This window comes from Phascolarctos cinereus, unplaced genomic scaffold (genome assembly GCF_003287225.1).
Source record: "Phascolarctos cinereus isolate Bilbo 61053 unplaced genomic scaffold, phaCin_HiC Scaffold_5;HRSCAF=322, whole genome shotgun sequence".
Taxonomy (NCBI): domain Eukaryota; kingdom Metazoa; phylum Chordata; class Mammalia; order Diprotodontia; family Phascolarctidae; genus Phascolarctos; species Phascolarctos cinereus.
The window spans coordinates 154,063,432-154,088,281 of NW_027555958.1; the positions used below are offsets into that span (position 1 = coordinate 154,063,432).

Sequence of the window (24,850 nt, forward strand, 5' to 3'; positions counted from 1 at the left end):
GGGCTGCCCTGACAATGACAGCCAGAGCATCTAGATGTCTTGTTAGTCTTTTTCTGTAGACTCAAGTATTTTTAACCTGTTTTTGAGACTACAAAACACAAAAGTAATCTTAGTGACATGGGTATGGCTGCCTAGGTGAGCTGTCTTTCTCTAGCAGAAAATCTCCAGTCTCAAACCTTGCTCCCCATATACCAAGCACATCTCTTGTTGATTAACCACCCCTCTTCCCCGCCCCATCGTAAGAACCCCCTCCCTATAAGCAACTGATTGTCCTGCAAGGTTTTATATTGGAGGGGTCAAACTTTTGTTAAAAAGCAATTCCAAGTCGTATTTGTCTCATTGTTTTATTTAAATACACTAGGAACCTCCCATGGTAGTGCCTTTTAAAGTGTCTTTTTTAAAGTGTCCTTTGAGTGTCTTTTTTCTATACAAGAAAAGATAGAATAATGCAAGAATATTTTTTGGTCAGCTTATTTTTATAGTAAAAAACAGTGACCCCTTGGTCCCCTTCCCTCCTTGTCTGCTTTTGGAGGCATTGATGCCCCGGCACAAGGTATCTAACCTATTTGTAGATCAGTGTAAAGTTGTCAGTAGGAGATTCATTTACAGAATGGATCAATGTTGAACCCTCCTCTTTAGAAATAAGCATAGAGAACTTAATCTGTGAAGTTGTAATTTAGTTTCTGAATTTATCATCTATACATAAAAATGTCAGCAGCTCTAAACTCTAACATTACAATTGTGTGTGTGTGTGTGTGTGTCTGTCTTTCCGTGGTGTGTGTGTATGACTCTTTCTGCAGCTCTACTTAAAAGATTTTTGTTCTTAGTTATATCTGAACTGTATATTTGCAAAACATGGAAAGATTCTAATACTGTCCCAAGTGTTTAATCTCCTTAAAATGAGACCAGCTGCTGAGCATCATTTCTCAAAGACTTTCCTTTTTTTTTATCTTCTTCCTTTTTATTATGTACTTCAATCTTGGAGGTCAAGTGTTGTTGTTTGTCCTTCATTCTAGAAGAGGACCATGACATCAGGAAGGTGACGTTTTGACTTTCAGGTGAATTGGATTTAAGTGAAGCAGGGCTATGCAAAGTCACCAGCCCCCACTCCTATGGAGCCATCTGGTTCCAGTGGCAAGATATAGATCAGGAAGACTGGAAATGTTCCCAGATACAGTGGGAGACCTTGGCCTTTTTAACCTAAAGTCTTTTCCCAGGTCTCCGTTTGTCTGAGGCAACACCCATTCAGTGATTAAGGCTAGGAAAGAAATGAGACAAAGAATAACATATGACCAACCTATGACATTTAATATGGCAATCCTTCAAAAAAACTGATAAGGCATCACTGTGAAAGAGATAGTTATATAGTTGGCATTCTTTTTTACCTAGTCCAAAAGAAAAATCAGTCTGAGAGGGGATGACCCTCAGAGTTTCTGGACAAAACAGAAACAATTGCTATTTATGCTCTCTTTCAGCCAGCTGAGCCCAAACAATGACCAAGCAAGTGAGGCCTGGGCTGGGACCTATTGTTGGCCAGTCAATGAGAGCCAGAGTGATTTGGGTTTAAGGCATGGTCCTTGAAAAAGAAAGCTAGCCCATAATCAGGAAGATATCCTGTGAGGTTTCGGCATGAACTATCACCAAAAGAGGTTCAGAGAGCACAGCTGTTCATTGATTGCCTAGTAAGTATTGTTAGCACTGGAAATGAGGTTGCACTATGTGTTTGTTAGTCTGGTTTTATGATCAATTATTTTTGCTTTGGAACATTGTGACCTATGCACTGTTTAGAAAATAACAATTCTCCCAAGTACAGATTTACTATTTTTGTTTTCAGTGGAGGAGATTTTTCTGCATTTTGGTCAGATTCACATAGTAGAATGTAAGAGTGGAATGAATGAGAAGAACGATTTGTGAAGCTGCTGTCATTTTACACCTAAATTTGAAAGTGTAATTTTAATGGAGACAAGATGTCAACATGAATAAATGGCAAAATTAAAGAAGCTTTTTATGGTTTTATGCTCTTTTTATGGAGGCCTTAAATTGACTAGAATCTCCTGAGACCTCATTCCTATAGTATACTTATGAAAATAAGATTTTGATATATTTGAATACAAGATTGATGCTATGAAGAATGGTCTCTTCTTAGCTGATATGACTTACTATAACTAAATATTTAATTAAAATATTTTAAATTTATCTTAAATACATTTCTCTTATCTTTTAACAGGGAATACTTTGGTTTGAACTAAAGTGGTATTTAGAATCCTTTAAAAAAAGCAAGTTTAGCCTTCTTTTATTTGTTCATTTCTACTATGCCATCCAACCCACCATTTCATTAAGAACTTGTAGTTAAATTCTGTTTTAAATATGAGTTTACAGAACCACATTATGGTTATTTATGGCGTTTACCTCCTCTCTGAGGGTTCTAGTCAAGCTTTATTAGTTTATTACTGTTTTCCTCCCCTTCTGATACCAGATCTGACACTCACCTGAAGTAGTAAAAAAAAAAAAAGTACCAGAAGACTAAAAAAATCCCTATATATTTATTCTACCAATTACAGATTAATTTGTGTCAGTATGTTTTTCTTTAGGAATGCAAATAGCTGAGATAAAGCTTATTGGTCATTCACACCTTAGTATAGGTTATTTTAATCAAATCTATCTCTAATTGATAGCCTTAGTGAAATGGATTTTTAATGGGAAGTAAGGAGGGAGTAGAGAGAGGGAGACCACGGCAGCAGTGGTGCTAAAGAGGTCAAATTCTAATGACCTTTTCTCCCTTCTGCTTACTAAAGCTCCTCTCTCTCTCTCTCTCTCTCTCTCTCTCTCTCTCTCTCTCTCTCTCTCTCTCTCTCTCTCTCTCTCTCCATATTTATAATGAATACTTCTTATTTCCTCAGCCAGATACTCTACAACCTTATCTCTTAGTAATTCTGAGGATCCCTTTGTGGGGGTCAGAATGCTTTAAATGCTTTAAATGTTCTGATGAGAGGTGAGTTAGGGTGGAGGTAGTAAGGGAAAGCTTCAAGAAAAGGTTGGATTTGAGTTTTTACTAGATTTAAATTCAATAAGTATCTGTTAAACTCATGATTATGTAAGGCTTTGAATTGTGATATATTGTCATTTGTAGCCTTTGTTAGGAATTTGTACACCGTCCTTCAAAAGGTATGTTGCCATATAACTATCTCTTTCACAGTGATGTCTTATCAGTTTTTTTTGAAGAACTACCATATTTAAGTGTCATAGATTGGCCATATGTTATGTAAGTTATTTTATGAAAGTTAATTGTCTAGATTTTTAAGTAAATGTTTCACACTATAATACATTATGAAAAAAATACTGATGAGTTTTCATGATCCCTCTCAAATTTGAATATTCAAATAGATACCTTTTTTTGGTGGGCAAGGTCTAGTGTAGTTGCTGACTTTGGAGTCAGGAGAAACCTGGGTTCAAATTTTATATCTGATAATACTTAATAGTTGTGGGACCATGGGTGAATCATTTGACCTTTCTGATCCTTAGTTTTCTTATCTGTAAAATGGGGGTGATAATGCCTGTAAGACCTACTTCTCAGGGTTGTAGAGAGGATTAAAGGGGATGATTGTATAAAGAACTTTGTAGTATACAAATGCTAACTATTATTATCAGTCCTTTGTGAAGTTACATTATCTTTACTTCCTACACCTCCCACATAGCCCTAATAAATTCATTAACATATTCCCAAATAGAAATCCACAGTCTACATGATGGTTTTGTGAAATTACCAGCTTCTTAAATTATAGAATTAAGAGTGGGTTGAGTCAATAATTTCAATTTCAGTAACCAGGATTTGACTATAAAAATGTTTACAATTTATGTGTAGTATGAATTTCATTATACACCCAAAGGCCTGTGATAAATATAGAAAAGTGTTGGAAGAACTCATAGAAAATAGAGAGATCGGGGCAGCTAGGTGGCACAGTGGATAGAGCACCCCCCTGGATTCAGGAAGACCTGAGTTCAAATTCGACCTCAGACACATAACACTTACTCGCTGTGTGACCCTGGGTAAGTCACTTAACCCCATTGCCCAGCCAAAAAAAAAAAAAAAAAGAGAGATCAAACACATTATGTGAAATTGCTAAACATTGCATTATTAATTAGTGGAAGTGATTAAGGTGCACCCCATGGAAAATTTGGGGGGAGATGGTTAAATTCAAGTTTTTTATTGTTAAACATACTGATATATTATTCTAATTACTTTATCAAAATGATATTCATTTGTACTCCATTACCAAAAATGAGTTATACATAATGAAAAGTTCCTATGAATATAAAAATGACAAAGTAAAGAACTGGTATAATAAAGAAAGCCTAAAGCATCAACAAAGGTGATCTATTGCTCCAGGTGACAGATATTTAGAGATAGGCTAGTGAAAGAGATATGTGTCCTGATGTGATCATGTCAGCTTAGAATTCAGAACTGGGCACAGTGATGGCAAGGCAGTGTAGATTTAAGGATGACCGTCTACCACATCTCTTCCCCTATTGAAAAAGTTGCCAGGACCCAGAAGAACCATGTACACAAGAACCACAATAGTGCTTAAATGAAAACAGCGGTAAAAGACATGAGAATTCACAGTATACACAATGTCATATCTTGGGGCCAGAGAACTGAAGATGAAATAAAATACTGTCAGTAGAGAGGGGTAGACTGTAGGTGGGAATTGATGTTTATTAGTGGTTCTCAGGCCTTTTTTGCTCATGGTAGTTTTTGCCTTGAGGAATCATGGCATACCTAATATTTAGTGTGACAACAAAAAATTATTCCCAGACAAGGGGAGATCTAGAACTATTAATGGTAGATGAGATTCCACTTCTTCTCCTTTCTTAGTCCACACCCCAACCCTCTTCTTTCTTTATTCCCCTGAGACTCACAGTGGAGGAGGGAGCAAAGAGAGTTACTACTGTGAAGCAAAGATGAGAAGGGAGAAAACTGAAGATGGAGAAAGGGTAATTTGAGAATTAGGGGAACCTCAGTGGTGATCCAGACTTACCCATACATGAAAGAATGCCTACTCCAACATACCAATTAAGTAAGTCTGTTTGAAGACCTTGGAGGAGGGAGAAGCCTCTGCCTCTTGAATCTGCCCATTCCAATTTTGAGCTGATCTTATTGTTAGGAGGTTTTGTTCCTGACATCAAGCCTGTTGGTTTCTTTGAAACTTGTACTGGTTGTTCCTGGTTCTGCCTTGTGGAGCTAAACAGAACAAGTCTAACCACAATAGCATTTCCACTTCTGCTTCCTGAATCCAAATCAAATATTTTTTTTCCACTGTCTGGTTGAGAGAATATGTTACATAGGCAGGAAGAAATCATTTGCACAGGTAGGGGGGTAGGATGTCGAGTTCAGAAAACAGCTTGTTGGCCACTTTGGTTAAAATACAGCATTTGAAGAGGAAACACATAATAAGGTAAGAAGATAAATTAGAATCCCATTGTGGTCTTTAAATATCAGACTGAGAAATTTGTAATATAATATAATGCCACTGAGGGCTTTTGAAGAAAAGAGTTACATAGACCTATCTGTGCCTTCAGAAGATTATTTTGACGACTGTATGGAGGATGGACAGGAGAAGATTAAGCTGTTTGATGGTTATTTCCAATTAGTCTCAGTATGCTCCAGTGTCCTGATAATGCCACTTTACCCTGACAACTAGAATATAAGCTCCTTGAGTTCAGAGACTGTTTGATATTTTTTATTTGTATTTCCAGGCCTACTGGAAAGCTGAAGGTACTCAATATATACTTGAGGAATTGAATTGAAAGAAGAGTTCCTATTCACTGTCCTCTCTTGTTTACTCAGACATTAGTCTACACCAAGCCTTTTCCCTTTCTGTAACTTAAGAGCAACCTTAGTTTAGGATTTCATTATCACCTTTTTTTCAAAAATCAAGCACAATGTCCTACCATCTACTCAGGGAAGATTAAAAAGTGTGTTTCCCGTAGTGGACCTCAATGGGGATTTTTTCAATTAAAAGTCTCATGAGAAAGACCTTTAGGAGATTATGTAATATAATCCTGTCTTCCCCTTTCTCATGTAATTTAGGGATAAGTCACACTTATATTCCATCTTAAGTATTTTTAGATTAAATGAATCAGAAATACAGATTTTCTTTTTAAAAGCAAAGTTTTTAAAGTATATTATTCTGTTAATTATATTTAAGTATTAATATATTCTTTCTATGGGCATGTTACCATAATCTTCCTTCCATGGGTATATTACCATAATCTTCTTTCCAGTTTTTTATAAGGAAGAACCACTTCTTCTTTCTCTTCTTTACTTACCATTCCTAAAACCACCATCCTAGTTCAGGCTTTTCTTAGGACTATAGCAATGTCTCCCTGGTTCTTTCCTTTTTATTTATCCTTCTTAACTCCTGCTAGAATAGTCTTCTTAAACAAGCAGTAATGTAATTGAATGGTTCTCCTTCTGAAAGCCCTCTAATGACTTCCCATTGCTTGAATCCAAATTCTCTAGCCTTTCATCCAAGGCCCTCAATAATCCAAACCTACTTTTCTAGTCATCTCCTATGAGAAAGTGCCCCATGCCCTGGTCAAACTGTACCACTTGTCATTCTGATTATGCCTTGTGCTTTTCTACTTTGGTACCTTTCTTCATTGTATTTCCTCCACTTAGAGTGCTTTTCCTCCCTACCTCCACATTTCAGAATACTCACCATCCTTCAAAGCCCCGATCAAAGGCTGCGCTCTGTAATGCCTTTGTGGACTACCTTGAATGGAAGTAAGTTGTCTCTCTTTAGAGCGTGATAGCAGTTCGTACCATTGTTATGGTGCTTAGCACATAGGTTGTCTTCCATTAGAGTTGTTAGTGTTTTATGTCTTATATCCCCTGTGAGACAGTAAACTTCTTGAGAGTTAGAATTACCTTTTATTTATCTCTGTAGCAAAATGTTTAACATAGTACTTTGCACATAAAAGCAGCTCGGTAGACAATGTAATCAAAAGAGTATTGGACTTGTAGTCTGGAGACTTCAGTTTGAATCCAATCTCTGTCACTTCTTAATGACTTTGGGCAAGTCATTAATTACTCAGAACCTCAGTTTCTCTTTCTGTAAAATGGGAATACTAATGTTTGTTCCACTTGTGTCAAAAAAATTGGGGGGCAAAGGCACTTTGTAAACTAATATGCTATATTTGTGTGTGACTTATTTATATAATATTAGGTATAAGAATGATGATGACAGTGATAATGATCTATTTAGTGAACAAGTGAATTTGAAACCTTGAGACGACCAGAGGATGATGGGCTAGTAACAAAATACTTGAGCATTGCTATTGTTATCTTTGTACTCTCTCCACTGGGAGTTCTAGTAACCCAGGCAAGAATGAGGTGGTGGGAGGAGGGGGACAGGGGGCTGCCAGCTTAAAGGACCATCCAGCAGGGCTTTAGACTCTATTAGTAGATCATGACCTGTTGGTTGGAGACTTTTGCTTAAAAGCTACATGGAAAACGAATAATCAAAAGCATCTTTTGTTGTTAACTTCAGTCTGATTTTCATGGTAGAATTATACTGTTTTTTTCTATCCCAAACTTCTAAAACAAGTCTTACTTTTATGTTTTAGTCAAAGAAGTCTGGCAGAGATCACAGAACTTATCCACACCGCTTTCCTTGTGCATCGTGGGATAGTAAATTTAAGTGAATTGAATTCTTCTGATGGTCCACTGAAAGACATGCAGTTCGGAAATAAAATAGCCATCCTGAGTGGAGACTTCCTTCTAGCAAATGCCTGCACTGGACTAGCCCAGTTGCAGAACACTAAGGTAAAGAAGAAGAAAAAAAAAAAGAACACACACACACACACACACACACATATATACATACACATACCTATATGTAGAAATATGTGTGTTATTTTCATTCTACATATACATAACTATTATCTAATCATTGACTATTTAACCTGAAAAAATAGCAGTTGCCTGGACTAATGCAGTAGCCTGACACTTTGTAAGTAAATGCTGACTAAATGTTAATTTTTGATGGTGCTCCAGGCTATTAATCAGAAATCACCATTGATCAAGGCTGCCACAGTTTCAGAAGTGATTGAGTCATTGATTATGGGAAAAGAAAATATATGATGCCTTTGACATTTGATTTGCATTTATGTAAAAAAGGGAACAGTAAAAAGAAATATCCCCCCACATACTTCAACCTAATCCCACCCTCACTGATGATTAATTCCCTCAATGTAATGCCCCCTTCATGTTGTCACTTCCTAGGCTTTCGGTGTAGTGAAGTCTCTTGTGCTTTACCTTCTGCATTTCCATCTGCACCATAGTTCACATGTGAGTTCCATGTTCCCATTTCCTATTGTTGCTCTTAAGACAATTCTTCCTTTCTACTACTGCATGAATTTTTTGTTTAGTGTCCACAGGCATACTTGTGTTCTTTGGGCTCTGTGTACTCAGGGTTGTGGATATATACCAGGGTTTCAGGAGGTGGGAAATGTTCTATACTATTCTTTTACAATAACTGATGGAATATGTGTTCATGTGAGACTTCTTTCCCCAAAAAAATAAAGATTTAGCTTATTGCTTTTAGCAGTTTCTTCTTTTACTTACCCAGTCACCAATTTAATTTATTTTGATCTTTTCTTAGTGAAAGAGCTACATAAATTTAAGGTATTAATTGTTGTTTATATTAAATAATATATATTGCATTATAAGAATTGGAAATTAATGGCTTGTTTTAAATCAATTTAAACCTTTGTGAGACAATATCTGATGTATTCTATTCATTCACTTAGCACTTTGTGTTATTCACATATACTTTTCCTTCCAATGTTGTGTAACTGTTTGAATTTATGAGAATTAAATGCCTTATTTCCGTTAAAATCAAACCAGGAAGCCTCTGAAATTCACTCAGTATTTTACATTCAAAACCATTGCTGTAAATGTTCCCAGAGTCCAAGACCTCCACCATCTGCTCCGTTAGGCACTGGTTTTTGACATCACTTCTTGATTAAAAAAAAAAAAGTAATAATCTTTAACATTTCAAATCAGCAGCTCAGCTAGAGGCTTCTTGAAATCAATGATCGGCCATTTCTTTTCCTATCAGTAAATCTGTCACCTGCATGTTCCCTGCACGAGTTTTGCACTCCTGGATTTCATTTCATCAGCCTTTCTGTGGGGAGGTATTTTTCCTTTTTAAATCATGGCATGTTTTCACTTAATTTGACAATTTGTCTTGTAACTTTTATTCTCAGCAATTTTCTCTTTTCCTGATCCTAAACATGGATATTTGATTTTTAGAGTTTCTACCTTTGTTCTTTAAGGGGTCATTGAAATCTCTGCAAGGTCAGTTTCAAAAGAGGCTTCATTGACTCATTTTGTTTAAAATACCTGTACTACTATGTTCAGCGTTCTGTGGTTGAGCCTCTGTAAATCTCAGCTTTTGATGTATCACTGTTTTAACCACAGTAGATGACTTCTAAATGATGTGGATCATCTTTGAAAGTGAAGGGATTATAGGTTGATACTAGTGTGCTTAGCATCCAGAGAAATGTATTTGAAGAATGTCTTCTATGTGCTGAAAAGGTTCCTTTCATTCAAGAACTTATAGTTCCCAACAGAATAGTTTTCATACAGATCGAAGTTATGTCTCAGAAATAGAATAATTTATTAATCTCTCAGGTACCTGGCCAGCAAAACAAAACAAAACTCAGAAAACAGGGCGGGGAGCCTCAATACTACCTCTTAAGAGATTTATAAATTTTTAAATTGATATCTTTTTTTACATCACCTTCATTTCCCAATATATGCCTTCCTCTGCCTCACCCAGAGATCCAGTCTTTCTAACAAAGAATAAAAAGAAAGAGAAGGAAGAGCAGTTCAGTAAAACTAACCAACACATCAGTGAAATTAGGCATCATATTCAGTGGTGCACATCCATAGTCTCCTCCCTCCCCCATGTACACGTATTTCTTCAAAGAAGGGAGAGAGGATTATTCTTACATCTCTTCTTAGATGCCAAGCTTTGTCATTATAAACACACAGCTTTCAGTTTTGACTCATTAAGTTTCCATTTACCCTATAATCATTGTTTTCCTGCTTCTGCTTACTTCACTTTGTCTACCTTCTGTGTGTGTTTCATATTCATCTTTTCTTACAACACAATAATATTTGATTGAAATCATTCATGTACCACAGTTTGTTTAGCCATCCCCCAGCCAATGGACATTTACTTTGTTTCTAGTTCTTTTCTACTATGAAAAGGGTTTCCAAAAATGTTTTGGGATATGTGAGGGTATTTTTTTTTTTAAATCTTTGACCTCCTTGGGATGTATGCCTAGCAGTGAGATCTTTAGGTCAAAAAATTTAGGCATTTTAGTCACTTTCTTTGCATAATTTCAAGTTGCTTTTCAGAATAGTTGAACCAATTCATAGCCCTAGCAACAGTATATTAGTGTGCCTTAACTGTAATACATTCTTTATATCTTTTTGTCACCTGCCAATTTGCTGGTTGTGAAGCGAAAGCCCAGAGTTGCTTTGATTTGCTTGTCTCTTAATCATCACTGATTTGGAATATTCTTTCATGTTAATAGCTATATTTTTTCTTTTGAGAACTGTTGGTAATCTTTGACCATTTATCTACCGGGTCTTATAGTTGTGCTAGTTACGTAAATGTCTTGGATGGCCAACATTTAACAGAGACAGAGTTACTACGGAGATTTTTTTTCCTATTTGACTGCTTCCTTTCTTATTACAGTTGTCTTGATTTTGTACATGTGAATGCTTTTCTACTTCACACAATAAAAAAAATCAGTATTATCCTTTGGGATCATGATCACTGCTCCTAGTTTGGATAAGAATTCTCACCCAAACTTAGATATGAAACTTGCATGATTGGAAACTCTGATTTTTTTTTTTGTGGAGTGACCCTTGATATTCAGGTCACATATACATTTTGGTTTTTTTGTGCTGTATGGTGTATGATATTAGTCTAACATTAATTTCTTCCAAATTGCCTGCCTGTTTTCCAGCTAGTTCTTGTCAAATATGGATATTTTCTTTAAGTCACATATTATCTGGGTTTATTGAACACTGGTTGAGTTTAGGTTGTTTCTAATCTGTTTATCTAATCTGTTCCACTGATCTCTTTTTCCATTATTACTCTACTGAAGCCATTGTTTCCATATGTTTATTTACTATTTTCTAGGGATTTTTTTTAAAGGACTTCATAGGTGATTTTGATGTTATGTTTTATTTTGGCAATTCTGAATCTTCTTATCTAAATATCTGTTCTACGTTATATTATCTGCAATTTATACCCAATGATTTTGGACTTCTTTTTTTATAAAGTAAGTTCTCAGGTATTAAGAATGTAAATATAGAGGGTTTTTGTTTGGTTTAAAGTACTAAAATGGTGTCTAACAAAGAGCCTTTCACATAGTAGGTGCTTGGTAAATGAATGAATAAATAGTCTTAGATAAACTTTGGTAATTGGATAATAGGTAAAGGATAATATCTTTTTATTTGTAATATAATTGTAGCATAATGTAAGTTAAGGTTTTTTTCTTTGTAGACACAGATGTGGCTCAGTAAATTAGAGGCAACATGACTTAGCAAATAGAGAGCTAGCCTTGAAGTCTAGAGGAACTGGATTCAAATCCAGTTTGAACTCTGAGCAAGTCACTTATCTTCTCACAATACCTCCAGTCAACTCTCTTAAGATATAAATTATAGAACAGCTCCCTATTGGCATTGATAAGAGAAACTTTGGTTCCTGGGAGCTCAGTACATCAGTAAAATCATAGGTCAGGAGAACAAAAACAACCTCAAATTGTTTTATTTACAGTAACTAAACGTGATTTTTTTAAACTTAAATGCATTCTAGCAAACTAATTTTATTGTGCTACTAGACTCTTGTCTGAGGTTCTGTATGGTTTATTTATCTCTCTACTTCTCTTGGGGCAGACAATTAGATGAAGGATTCCGCCTGTCATAATGAAATGCAGAGCTATTTTATAATTGCCATGGGTAAAATTAGCAAAGTCAATTATTTTCCCTTAGGCCTTTCCCTGAAGATGTTAGAGGTCCACAAGGTAATTGCCTTAGGTAACACTTAGATTTTTTAAATAACACTTAGTATAGAAATTGTTATATTAATCCTCTGGTAATTTTCTTCTTGCTATAGCTGTATACTGTTTCAGTAGTGACATGAGCACAAATGAGATTTATGATTCATGAGGAAAAAGCTCACAATTGATTTAAAAATATTAATGCTGAAGTCCATTCATATGTTTTCAATTACCATAGAGTTGAGGGTAATTTTTTATCTTAGTTCTTTGAGGATCTTCAGATAAAGATATCTCAGAATATCAGTTCTGAAGCCGTAAATTACCTGACCCCATTGAGGTTAGTTGCTGTGTTGTATTTGTGTAAAGCATCACTGTCTATTGTAATGATGGGGCTATGGCAGCCTAAAATCTTAGTACTTGAACATCAGCCTATCAAAGAGACATGCTAAACAATTGGGGGAAATATTACGAAATGGAAAGGGCAGCAATTTTCTAAAACCAATTCACTCTTGTAGGTTCTCTTTAGACTCTGTGTTTATTTGTAGACTAGATTTGTATTTTAAGATTAGGCCACAGTGCAAGTTAGACTCCTTAGACTGCTGTTTGATATGTTGTTGTTCAGTTGTTTTTCAGTAATGTCTGACTCTTCATGACCCGATGTGGGGTTTTCTTGGCAAAGATAGTGGAGCAGTTTGCCTTTTCCTTCTCCAGCTCATTTTACAGATGAGGAAACTGAGGCAAACAGGGTTAAATGACTTTCCCAGGGTCACACAGCTAGCAAGTGTCTGAGGCCTGATTTGAATGCAGGAAGAGGAGACTTTCCAACTTCAGACCTGGCACTCTATCCACTGTGCCACCTAGCTGCCCCAACTATTTGACATACCTTTAAAAAAAAAGATTTAATCAGTGTATTTATTAACTAGTGATGCTACCACATTACTTTTACGAAATTGAATGTCCCTTTTTTGTGGAGTGGATTAATTTCCATATATTAAATTGGGGAAATGAAATTTGGTACTGTGATTGAACCAGGGTTTTTGTCTCTAACTGCCCAGAACACTACCATGAGGTCACACCTGAGTACTGTTTTATTAAGCATTAGTGATTTACATTTATAAATAACCAGTGGCAACAGATGTACTCCTTACATAGCTGATGTATTTCCTTATGTTAACTTTGTTTTCCTAAAGGCATAAATATGTTGTTTACAAGAAAGACTTTTGTTTGTATAAACATTCCCAATTTATGCATGTAAATCTACTCCTCTTACACCAAATCTAACATACATTTTATTAAAGAATCCTCTGTTGCTGATTTGCTGTTTATCTTGTCTATGATATTAAATTATAGTTTTGAGCTGATGTTGCAAGCATAATGATCTAAAAAAGAGCTATATTGAAATAAAATATATACTTTTATGTGACAGGGTGCTTTTTGTAATGTCAGGACTGGAAAGTTTAGTTTTATTTACAGAAATTATTGAATTAATAGCTCTTTAGTGTCTTTAACAAACCTAGTATAACTTAAGATCCATGTCCTTTTTACATGATAACCTACTGTAATGTAGTTTTTCATAAGAAGGATATGTGTTTGCAAAAGGTAACATGACTTTCAATGTGATCACAAGGGAAATGTTACATTTACCTCTTTATCTTCATAAAAACATTTAGCATATATTCATTTTTACATAGAGACGTGAAGCCAGTGAAACATACAGGGCTTGTTTTAAGAACCTCATTTCTACCCTGACCTACATTTCTGATGCTATAGATTTTTATATAAATCTGTATCACCAGCTCTTAGCATAGTACCTTGCTTTTAATAAGTGCTTAATAAGTGCTGATTGATCGATTCAGAAAAAAAAAATCTAGTACTTTTCAAAGTTATGTGAACTTTATTTATTATCCTTGCCTTTGAAGTTAAAGTGGTTAGTAGGTAAGGTGTGTACCAGTTAGTTAACACACATTCATTTAGTACCTACTATGTTCAATGCACTTTGGTAGAGATATAAAAATAAGACATTCCGAGAGGTTCCATAAAGTGCTATATGTTACGTGAGGGAGGGACAAATCAGTTCCAGCTGGTGGGAAGAGAAAGATGAAGGAAGGTTTCATGTGTGATATGATAGTGAATAGTGCCTTAAAAAATGCTTAAGATGTCAGTATAAGAAGAGGATGGAGGCGGGGGGACGCAAGACATTCCAGATACAGGGAGCATCTTTGGTAGGTAGATGCTGTGTGCACAGTCAGATCAAACTCTTGAGTTTTTACAGATCTCTTCTGGGACACTCTAGTTTTCTGTGGGTCATCATCCACATCATACTTCTTAACTGTGCATGTGCTCCAAGGTTATGTTCTTAGACACTCTTGTCTTCTCCCTCTATTTTATTTTTGTTAACCTCATCTGCTTCCTTGGCTTTAATTATCTCCATGTAAATGACTGCTGGATCTACATAAACAGCTCCATTCTCTCTGAATTTCTGTCCTTTATCACTCAGTTGACTATTGGACATTTCAAACTGGATACCCCAGGGACATCTTATACTTCGGTCCAAAACTGAACTAATTATCTTTTCCTCTAAACCCTCCCGTCTTTTAATATTTACAATTTAAATTGAAGGCACCACCACCCTTCCATTGTTCATAATCTCAGCATTATCCTGGACTCTTCACTCTCCTTAAATACACATCAGTTACCACACCTTGCCATTTCTACCTTCATGACAGTTCTAGCATATCTGTATCTTGGGACTTGGGGGCTAGATTTTCCCCCCATTTAGTCTATTGTTTTGGGTTTTTGTCTTTGTTTTCAAAAACTGGGACAATTAACTCTTTTGTCTCATGTAGTTTTCGTTTATGATTCGTGGAAATACAGCTCTGGAAAACCAGGCTTTGATAAAGCCTATTGGTTTTCAAATGGAGCTACTTGACTATGCCTTTAAACCCAAATCATTCTGGCTCTCACTGGTTGGCCAATAATAAGTCCCAGTCCAATTTGCTCAGGTTGAGTTTTGATGGCCCTGAGTGAGTGTAAATAGCAGTTGTTTCTGTTCTGGCCAGAAACTCTGAGGGTCTCCCCGTCCCAGATTGATTCTTTTGTAAAGGCAAAGTAGGCTATCTTTTACTTTCATTCTTACCTACACTTTAATTACTGAATGGGTGTTCCCTCTGACAAACTGAGACCTAGGAAAGACCTTAGCCAAAGTCTCCCTTTGTCCTGACATAGACTCAGGTTACTCTGGAGGAGAGAGTGGGCCTGATGACTTTGCACAGCTCTGCTTCACTTAAATCCATTTCACTCACAAGTCAAGACTTCACTCTCCTGATGTCATTGGTCCTCTTTGAGAACAACCAAGCCTCTGACCCCTTTACTCCACTCAAAGTTATCACCTTAGTTCGAGCCTTCATCACCTTTCACCTAGATAATTGTAACAGCCTCTTAATTGTCCTCTCTGCTTTAAGTCTGTCATCACTCCATTGCCAAAGTAATTTTCCTTAAACATAGATCTGACTATGTGACTCTCCTGATCAACCTATTCCAGTGGCTTCCCCCTCGACTAAAGTACAAACTCCTCTTGTTAGGTTTTAAAGCCTTTCACAACCTGGCCCCAACATAACTTTCCAGCCTCATTGCAAATTACTCCCCCCTCACCCCAACTGTATGATTCAGACAATGTGGCTTTCTCTCATTTCCAACTCATGACATTCCATCTCCCATTTCCACACCTTTTCATTGGCATCCCCCATGCCCGAAGAAATAGCCTTTCTTTACCTCTACAGAGTCCTTGTCTTCCTGTAAGACACAGCCTAAGCACCATCTTCTTTCTACATGAAGCCTTTCTTGATATCCCTGACTACTAGGGCTCTTCCTCCCAAACTACCATGTATTTAACTACTTTGTGTGTGTGTGTGTACATATATGTGTATTATATTAAATTATTATGTGTGCTGTTATTTGTATTTGTTGTTTCCCCCATTAGAATTAAATTCATTGGGAGTAGGGATTTTATTCTTTGTACTTTCTGTCCCTTACAATGTCTGGCACGCTGAGATATTTCATAGTAGTTGAGTGATTGGAAAAATGTGAAACATATTTTAAAAATGTTGGCCAAAAGAACAACCTCGTTGGTAAAAAACCTAAACTGTCTGCTGAAGGCAATCTACTTTAAATCTTGGTATATGCTACCAGTTAGATAGATTTAGAACTTGCTGGAAACTGAACTAAAAGAGTGGTAATCTTGGAAAGAAGATGTCTTTAGTGGAGTGTCTCCAGGAGATCCTTGGCCTTAGGCCATTAAACATTTTTAAACCAGTGAGAGATGAAAATGTAGGTGTAATGCTTATAATGCTTATCAGATTCAGTGGTGGCACACCACCCAAAAAGATTTAAACAGGTTAAATGATGTTAAATCTAATCAGGTGAAATTTAATGAGATAAAATGTAAAGTTGTGGAGAGCTTGCAGTGCATTAAAATCTTCATCTCATATTTTTGAAGTTAATTTTTACATGCTTATCAGCTTTATATATAGCATATAAGCTAGGAGGATAGCTAACATGTTGCATCCAACACAGGATCCAGAAAAGATCTTGACCAATTAGAACAGTGAGATAAACCTATGAAGATTAAATTTAATTGAGATAAATGTAAAGTCTTACAATTGAGCTCAAAAAATAAACCTCAGAATATAGTGGAGATATGGCTGAAAAGCAGTCCATTTAAAAAGATGTGGAGTTTTTAGTAGACTCGTTGTGAGTCTACCAGCCAGTGGAGCTCGTAAGCTCCATTGAGGGGTGAGTATAGTGTACAGAACACAAAAGTTAATTAGCCCTCCTGTCCTGGAATATTTTGTTCAGTTCTGAGCAATACATTTTAGGAATGGCATTGAGAAACTAGAGATGAAGAGAGAGAGACATCAGAATGCTGTGGAGCCTGGAGATTGTGCCACATGAAGAAATGGAGGATGTTCAGAAATAAAATGCACATTATCTAGTATAGCACAGTAGGTACAGTCCTAGATTTGGATTTAGTAAGAGTTCAGATCTCACCTCTAACACTAGCTGTGTGACATGACTAAGTTATTTAGTCTTTTTGAGTTTCAGTTTCCTTCTCTCAGAAACAGGGATAATAATACTTGTCCACACTTATTTCATGGAGCAGTTAGGATCAAATGATAGGATGTTTATAAAGAGATTCATAAACTTGAAAGCACTATGTAAATACCAGTTATTAGTATCGTGACAGCTGTCTTCAAGTATTTGAAAGGGTGTCATGTGAAAAAGGGATTAGATTTATTCTGCTTAGTCCCAGGACAGAACTAAGAGCAGTGGCTAGAAGTTACAAAAATGCCCGTTTAGGCCCAATGTAAAGATCTTATAAAGTGATGTGGGCCACCCCAGGAAGCAGTAGATTCTGCCTCCCTAGAGATCTTCCATTGAAGGCTAGGGGACCCTTCCAGTGATGATTCTATGAAAACTGGTAGCATCTGAGACATCAAACCAGACCTTGGATAGGTTGTTGTCTCATAATAATCCTTTTGAATGAAAGATACATACCTTTTCATTATTTCTTCCTAGTGCGATTATTCAGTGATTTACTGGACTGTGAAAGAAAATTCAGTAATTATTATTATAACTGACCTTTCAGTACATTAACTTTACCAGCTCAGATTTTTTTATTGGTCTCTTTTCTCTCTCTCCCATTACCCCTTCCCGTTTCCCCAAGAGAGACACAGACACACACCTCTCTCTCTCTCTCTCTCTCTCTCTCTCTCTCTCTCTCTCTCTCTCTCTCTCTCTCTCTCTCTCATACTTAGTCTAGGAATCAAGTTAAATCATGATTTGCATTCTTCTGCATTCACTAACATTAAGTCATAGAGTCACTGAACCTTAGAATTAGAAGGGACCTCAGAGGTGACCTAGTTTAATCCTCACCTGAAGCATTAATCCCTCCTTGTAGCTACATCTACTGATAGGTGGTCATTCAGCCTTTGTTTGAAAAATTTGTAGTAATAGGGAACCTAGAATTTCATGAAGCAACTCATTTTGGGAGAGTTCTAGTTTTTAGTTAAGTTTTCTCTCCAGTGAGTTGTAATTTCCCTCCCTGTAATTTCCATTCCCTGGTTAATGCTTTTCCTCTGGTGGGAGGGAAGGAAGCCTTATCCTTCTGTATATCAGTTGAATATTTGAAGAAAACAATCATGTTCTACTCCTCTCCCCCCTCTTTTCTTCTATGTAATCATCCCTTTTCTTTTTATCCTCTGTTCTCTTTGTGAACTAATCCTAATCATGAAAAATAAGCGGAAAAATTCAGCTAATGATATATCCATTACAAGAAAAACCATTAGTGTGGAAGTAAAATTAAACCAACCTGCAAAGGCCTTAGAAGTACTCAGATTTGCCCTTCATTATCTCCATGAGTCTTAATCTTCCCTTCCCTTTTTACTTCTTTAAAAATTACATTTCAAGTGCTAGCATTGAAAATAAAGCTTTAAATGGTTCTTATTCAATTTTGCTTGGTTTAATTACTAGTGTTGCAGGAACGTATTGCTTTCTCCTATTTTTTCATTTTGATCTATATAGTGTGTCAACAACATTATGGACTAAATCAGCTTTAAGGGGGCAGCTGTGGCAGACTAGCAGAGTAGAAGGAGCATAGACACACTAGCTATGTGACCTTGGGCAAGTCACTTCAACGGTTTTAAAACTTAGATATTTTTATTTGTAAAATGTAGCTAATAATACTTGACTAATTCACAAGGCTGTTCTGAGGATCCAGTGAGATGTTTGCAACCTCCTTTCAGAAAATGTTTTGAGTGCCAGATTATCAAGGCATAAGTGAATTGTTTTTTAATATAATGTGTTTGTAAGTTGTGGGACTGCTAGAATAAGACCAATACCTAGTTGGTATAACCACAAACGAAAAATACTTTATTACCTCTGAAAAAAAAATCCATGTGCACACATTTCATTAGTAGTGATGCATGGCCCAGTTGGGTTGATCTAGTTAAGGCTTTGGCATTTCCATCATTTTCTTCAATCCTCAGAGTTGTAAACACTCGACTAAAAAATTCACCCCAGGCCAAAGTTGGCTTATAAGGTCTTAGCCCGGGAGCAAATTTTATTTATTTAGCAATAGTGATTGGAGGGATGCCCTTTCCTGGCAGCTAATGACCAACTGGAGGAGTTGTGTGCCCTAGGCAAAGCTAAGGGCTATTAGCCCAACTGGTCATTAACTGACAAATGCCTGACCCGGAGGTCATTTCTGATATTATAAACTGTGAAAACATTGAAGTGTATATGTGGGGAAGGAGGCTGGGCCAAGGAAAAATTCCTCTTTTAAAATATTAGAAAATTGCATGAATCTGCTTCTGTTGCCATTCACATGGTTTAATACTGTTTATTCTATGTGCAGTCTTGTAGACTGTAAACAGATCAACCAGTAACAGTCAAATGACTTTAGTGTTATTTTTCTATCTTAAGGGTGACATCCCTGAATGCTGCTATCCCATCATCTTCTTGATTGTCTCATTACAAAGTTTTTATAATTTCATTTATACTGCATTGAGCATATGTTAGTGATACTTTTTAATCATGTATTTTATTCTAAGCAAAAAAAAAAAGTGTTCCCATATACATAGCCAAACACAAAAAGAGGATTTTATATGAAATCATGAATCTCCATTTCATACTACTTGCCTCCCTATACCAATAATAAATTCTACTTGTTACTTTCAAAACTGTCCTGCCTGTCTGTGCTTCCTTCAAAATTTCCTTCTCTTCTCTTCTGTGGGTTTTTAAAAATGTCATAATGACCCTCTTTTTTTGCATCATTATTGCTCCTTGCTCTTCCCTAATTAACTGAGAAAAAGAAAGGAGGAAAAAAAAGTCTTCTAACAAATAATTGTAGTCAAATAAAACCAACCTATACAGTGGTCTTATTCAAAATTCTATGTCTCTGCACCTTGTGCCCATCATCTCTCTGTCAAGAGTTATGCAACATGCCTCATCATAAGTCCTCTGGAGACATGATTGGTCAGTGTTCTGGTCGGTGTTCTTAAGACTTTCAACATAGCTTTTCTTCACAGTGTTAATATACATTGTTCACCTGTTCTGCTCACTCTGCAACAGCTCGTACTACCTCATAATCTCTGACATTGTCTCTTTTGTAATTTTTTTATGAAGCAATAATATTCCATCATATTCATATACAGTTTGTTCAGCCAGTTCTTATTTGTCAAAGAGGGAATCCAAGGGACCCCCTTCTTTTCTTTTCTCCCATTTTAATTTCCCCTTTAGCATCAGGAGGTTTGCTTTGCTTATAGCTGTTCCCTCCCCAGTGTCATCTTCCCTCTTAACATCCCCTCCACATCCCCACTTGTTTCTTTGTTGAGTTTGATGTATTTCCACACCAAACTCTGTGTGAATGCAGTCCTCCTTTGTTTCAGATAAAAGTGAGGTTCTCTGATTCCCACTTCCCCCTTTCTCCATGTTTGAATATTCTTACACAGTCCATTTATATTCCTTTTTTCTATATTAGAATATTCATGCTTTCTTCTCTTTTTCCTCTTAAAACCCTCAGAAAGGAATCAGTTAGTCCCCACCCCCGACAGGAATTGGGTTTTTTTCTTCAATTTGGTTCTGAACAAGTACTTGACTCTTCTTCCCCAATTAGAATGTTAGCCCTACATCATTATGCAGCTTCTTCCATTTACTTAAATAAATTTACCTTTCTAGGTTTGTCTGGACTCCTGTATTTGTATTTCAGGTTCCTATTAGACTCTTCTTGTTTTCATCAGAAATGCTTGAAAGACTCCTATTCCATTAAAGGTCCTTTCCCTGCCTCCCCCCCCCCCCAATAGGATTATACTCAGCTTTGCAGGATGTTATTTATTGTAAGCCTATTTTGCCTTTTGGAAAATTGTATTCCAAGATCTTCTGTTACATATAGTAGAAGCTGCCAGGGCTTATGTGATCCTGATTATACTTCCTTGGTACTTTAATTGCTTCTTTCTGGATGCATGCAGTATTTTTTCTGACATAGGAGCTGTGAATTTTGCTGTTTCATGAAACAGTAGTCCCAAGGCAGGAACTCGCCCATCTGAGGAGGGAGTCAGGGTAGACCTGCTTTCATATTTCCACTTTGATAGTAACTAACTGTGTGATGCTGGGATAGTCTCTTCACCTAAGTGAAACTCAATTTCCTTACCTGTAAATGAAGATAATACCCACACTATTTATCTTACGGGGTTGTTGTGAAGAAAGCACTCAGGAAAACTTAAGCCCTGTGTAAATATGAACTTTTATTCACATGCTACACATTCCAATCAAATTCTATTATTATTTATCCCTCCCATTTCTAATCCTGCCCCTTCCTTTCAACAGGACATTATCTGTGCCTTCTTCCTAGCCTAGAAATGATTTTCTCCTCTCCCTCCCTCCCTCCCTTTCACAGTTCTGTTACAGCAGCTTTTATTTCAAGCTACACTTTAGGTGCCGTATCTTCTGTGAAGTCTTCCCTGACCTTGATCTCTCCCTCTTCAAATGCCTCCTACTTCTTTGCCTCCCTATACCAATACTTTGTGTTTATCTCTCTCTCCTTTGTATCATAGTTATTTGTATCATAGTCCCCACCCCAATTTGATTGTGAGCTCCATGATAGAAAAGTCATCTATGTCTTTGTATTCCCAGTGCCTTGTTGCCAATCAATACTTGTTAATGCTTGTTAAATGAATTTTGTGCATTACCAAAGACAGATAAGGCAGGAAAACACAGTACCTATGGGAGTCACGTAGTATAGTACATAGTGAAGAGTGGTATAAAACAACCACCACAACAATAATAATAGTAATGGCTAACAGCGCTTCAAGTTTTGCAAAACATTTAAAAAATATTTTATTTGATCCTCACAACAATCTTATAAGGTGGGTACTATTATGTATAGATAGGTAAGGAGGGAGAGAGAGACAGACAGAGAGAGATATGTAAGTAGATATAGACATAGATAGATAGATAGATAGATAGATAGATAGATAGATAGATAGAGAATACATAAAGAGTTTACTATGTGTCAGGCACTATGATGAGTACTGGATATACAAATACAAGCAAAAAAAAAAGGTGATTGTCTCTAGGCATTTCATGGGTGAGGAAGCTGGAGCTGAGAGGTTAAATGATTGTCCCAGGATTACACCATAAGTGTCTGAAGCAGGATTTGAACTCCAAGTCCATGACTTTATCCAGTGTGCCATCTACCTGTGGAGAGTCAGGCAGAAGATTTTGAAGTTTACATGTTAGGCCGTTGGGGGTTGCTGAAAATGTTTGATCAGAGGAGTGACAGACATTACCTATTTTTATGCATATGGAATAGTAATCTAATAAGAGTATAAAGGATAGATTGAAAAGGAAAAGATGATGGAGGTGGAAATGCCTATTAGGAGTCTATTGCAATCATCTAGACAAGTAGTAGTAAGGACCAGTGCTAGGGTGGCTGCAGTAGGGGTAGAAAGGAGGCAGTTGTAGTATATGTAGAATTGATAGGACTTTGTGTAACCAATTTGTTAAGAGAGGTAGTTTCATATGAAGAGTCAAAGATAATGCCAAAGTTTTGAAGTCAAGAGGAGAGGAAATGACTTTGGAAGAAAGCTATTAAGATGACTTCCAAATGTATATTAATTAATCAACAAGTATTTTGTTAAGGGCCTACTATGTGCTCAGTACTGTGTTAGGTATAGAGAACTCTAGACCTGAGTTCTGGACCTGCGTCTCCATGTGCTTATATGACATTTCCACCTGAATGTTACACCAGCACCTTAAACTCAGCAACAAAATTCATTTCTGAAACACAAGAGGTGGTAATCATACTTAATTTAAAAAAAAAATAGTGATAGTCACAGTTTACTATTAGGTGCTTTAGTGTACATAGAGTAATTGGAGTAATTACAGTTTATTCACATTCACATTTTGCTAGTTTGCAGGAAGTGTGATGATAAAGTAATGAGAGGTTTCACACAACAATTTTATTATTATATAGGCATTCCATACGTACTGAATTCTAAACCTGAAGTTGTTTGCTTCATAGTTAGTTATATCACTTGAGTTCTATGAATTTCTTCAACCTTTATTGAAAAAGGTGCTCATTCTTTGTAGCTGTACTTTATAAACCAATGTATCAGCTGTTCCGAATTAAAAATTAAAGATATCAATTTGCCTGTTTTTTACTGCACCTGTACTAATAGTCTTGCCATTTCTCTCTTCCCTTCTACCTTTCGCCAAAAGGAATTTCCAGCCCAGTGAAACAGATTGTCCTCCCTCCCATAAATAAGCAAGGCCTTAGACTTGGCAGCATTGGGAAAGGCTTCTTCCAGAAACCCAAAAGTTTGTAAATCCCTCCAGAACTCCTGTCAGTCAACAACTAGCTTGCTGCAAAGGACTTTTAAGCAAAATCTTCATTTTTCTTAGTCCTTGAGTGTTGGTCAGAGGTCTAAAAAATGCAGGTCTTTTATAGACCCAATGACAGTGCTCTGTTGAAGCAATTCATTTCTATTAATACTGGCATATAGTTTAGGGCTCATCTGGGTTTTCTGGTCCCAGGTGGTAAGTTAGTTTCTCTCTGGTTTTGGCCAGTACTATTGCTAGTGATTTTCTTCAGGGGCTGCTGCTACGTTGAGGTTGCCAGTACAGTAGTTTTATCTACTGGAAGTACTTGAAGGCAAAAGATAAGAGGAGCCACCCAATGAGAACATTTCCTGAAATATTTCCTATATACCTTCTTTCCCTCTCTCTTAAATCCATATGGCAAATACCTTGTCCTGGATCACGTGAACTCTAAATTAGTTGAGCTGATTTATCTATAACAAAATTATTCATTTAAAAAGAAATATTTTGTATGATGATATTATTGATAGTTATGGCTAATTTTTGTGATTTTATTTTTCCCCATTCTGCTACGTAAAGAGCACTGAATTTGGAGTTATAGAACCTAAATTCCAGATTGGGCTTTGCCATGTATCTCTGTGACTTTAAAAAAGTCACTCAACCCCTTAGTTTCTGTACCCATAAAATGAAAGCATTGGACTAGATGACTTTTAAGGTCTCTTCTAGCCCTGACTCTGTGAGCCTGGAAAGGCTCATTGAAAGGATAAGCCTGGCTCTTGCATATCCCAAGATATGCATTAAGACTAAATCTTCCCTGAGGATATTTTACTTCTGTTTCTGCTTCATAGCTCTGCTATTTTTTCTCCATTGGAAAGAGAAAAAGCACAATAAATTTGTGTGTAATTAATGCTGTTAGTTTTACAGATGCGTGTACACACAGTCATGGTCTGCAAACAGCTGCTTAGGAAAGAGGGTATGTTGTTCACTTGCCTTCTAAATACTTTTGTTTTGTTACGTTGTAGTAAGAGTGATCTTAAAAATAACGTTTAGAGGGCAATTTGAAAGAAGATTATAAATCTCGAATGTTTCCCAGGATTTTGACATGAGGAGCAAAACAAATTATGTTGTGACCTTTCTGTGAATTAAAACTATTCTACTTTGATATCAGTGTTATTTACAAGTTAGCCAAAACTTTGATGAAGCCATTTCAGTTCATATTTAACATTTGCATTTTAAAATTCCACCATATTTTATTTTACCTTGGGAATCTGATCACTTTAAGTTATGAGACATTGAAGTAAGCTGATGATTTGCTAGTTTAACAAACATCTGCAGCTCTGTTAAGTCGATTCTATCTGTCAGTTGCTAAATGACAGTTCTCCTGAATTACATT

General features: G+C 36.4%; 1 protein-coding gene across 2 annotated transcripts in view; it reads left to right on the forward strand.

Annotated features, from left to right (window-relative positions):
* The window catches only part of PDSS2 (decaprenyl diphosphate synthase subunit 2), a 275,272-nt gene that overhangs the window by 159,663 nt on the left and 90,759 nt on the right, over positions 1-24,850 (forward strand). For both annotated transcript variants that reach the window (XM_021008088.2, XM_078155211.1), the window contains one exon: positions 7,627-7,825. In XM_021008088.2, coding sequence (XP_020863747.1) covers positions 7,627-7,825 — 199 coding nt within the window. The remainder of the gene's footprint in view (positions 1-7,626; positions 7,826-24,850) is intronic.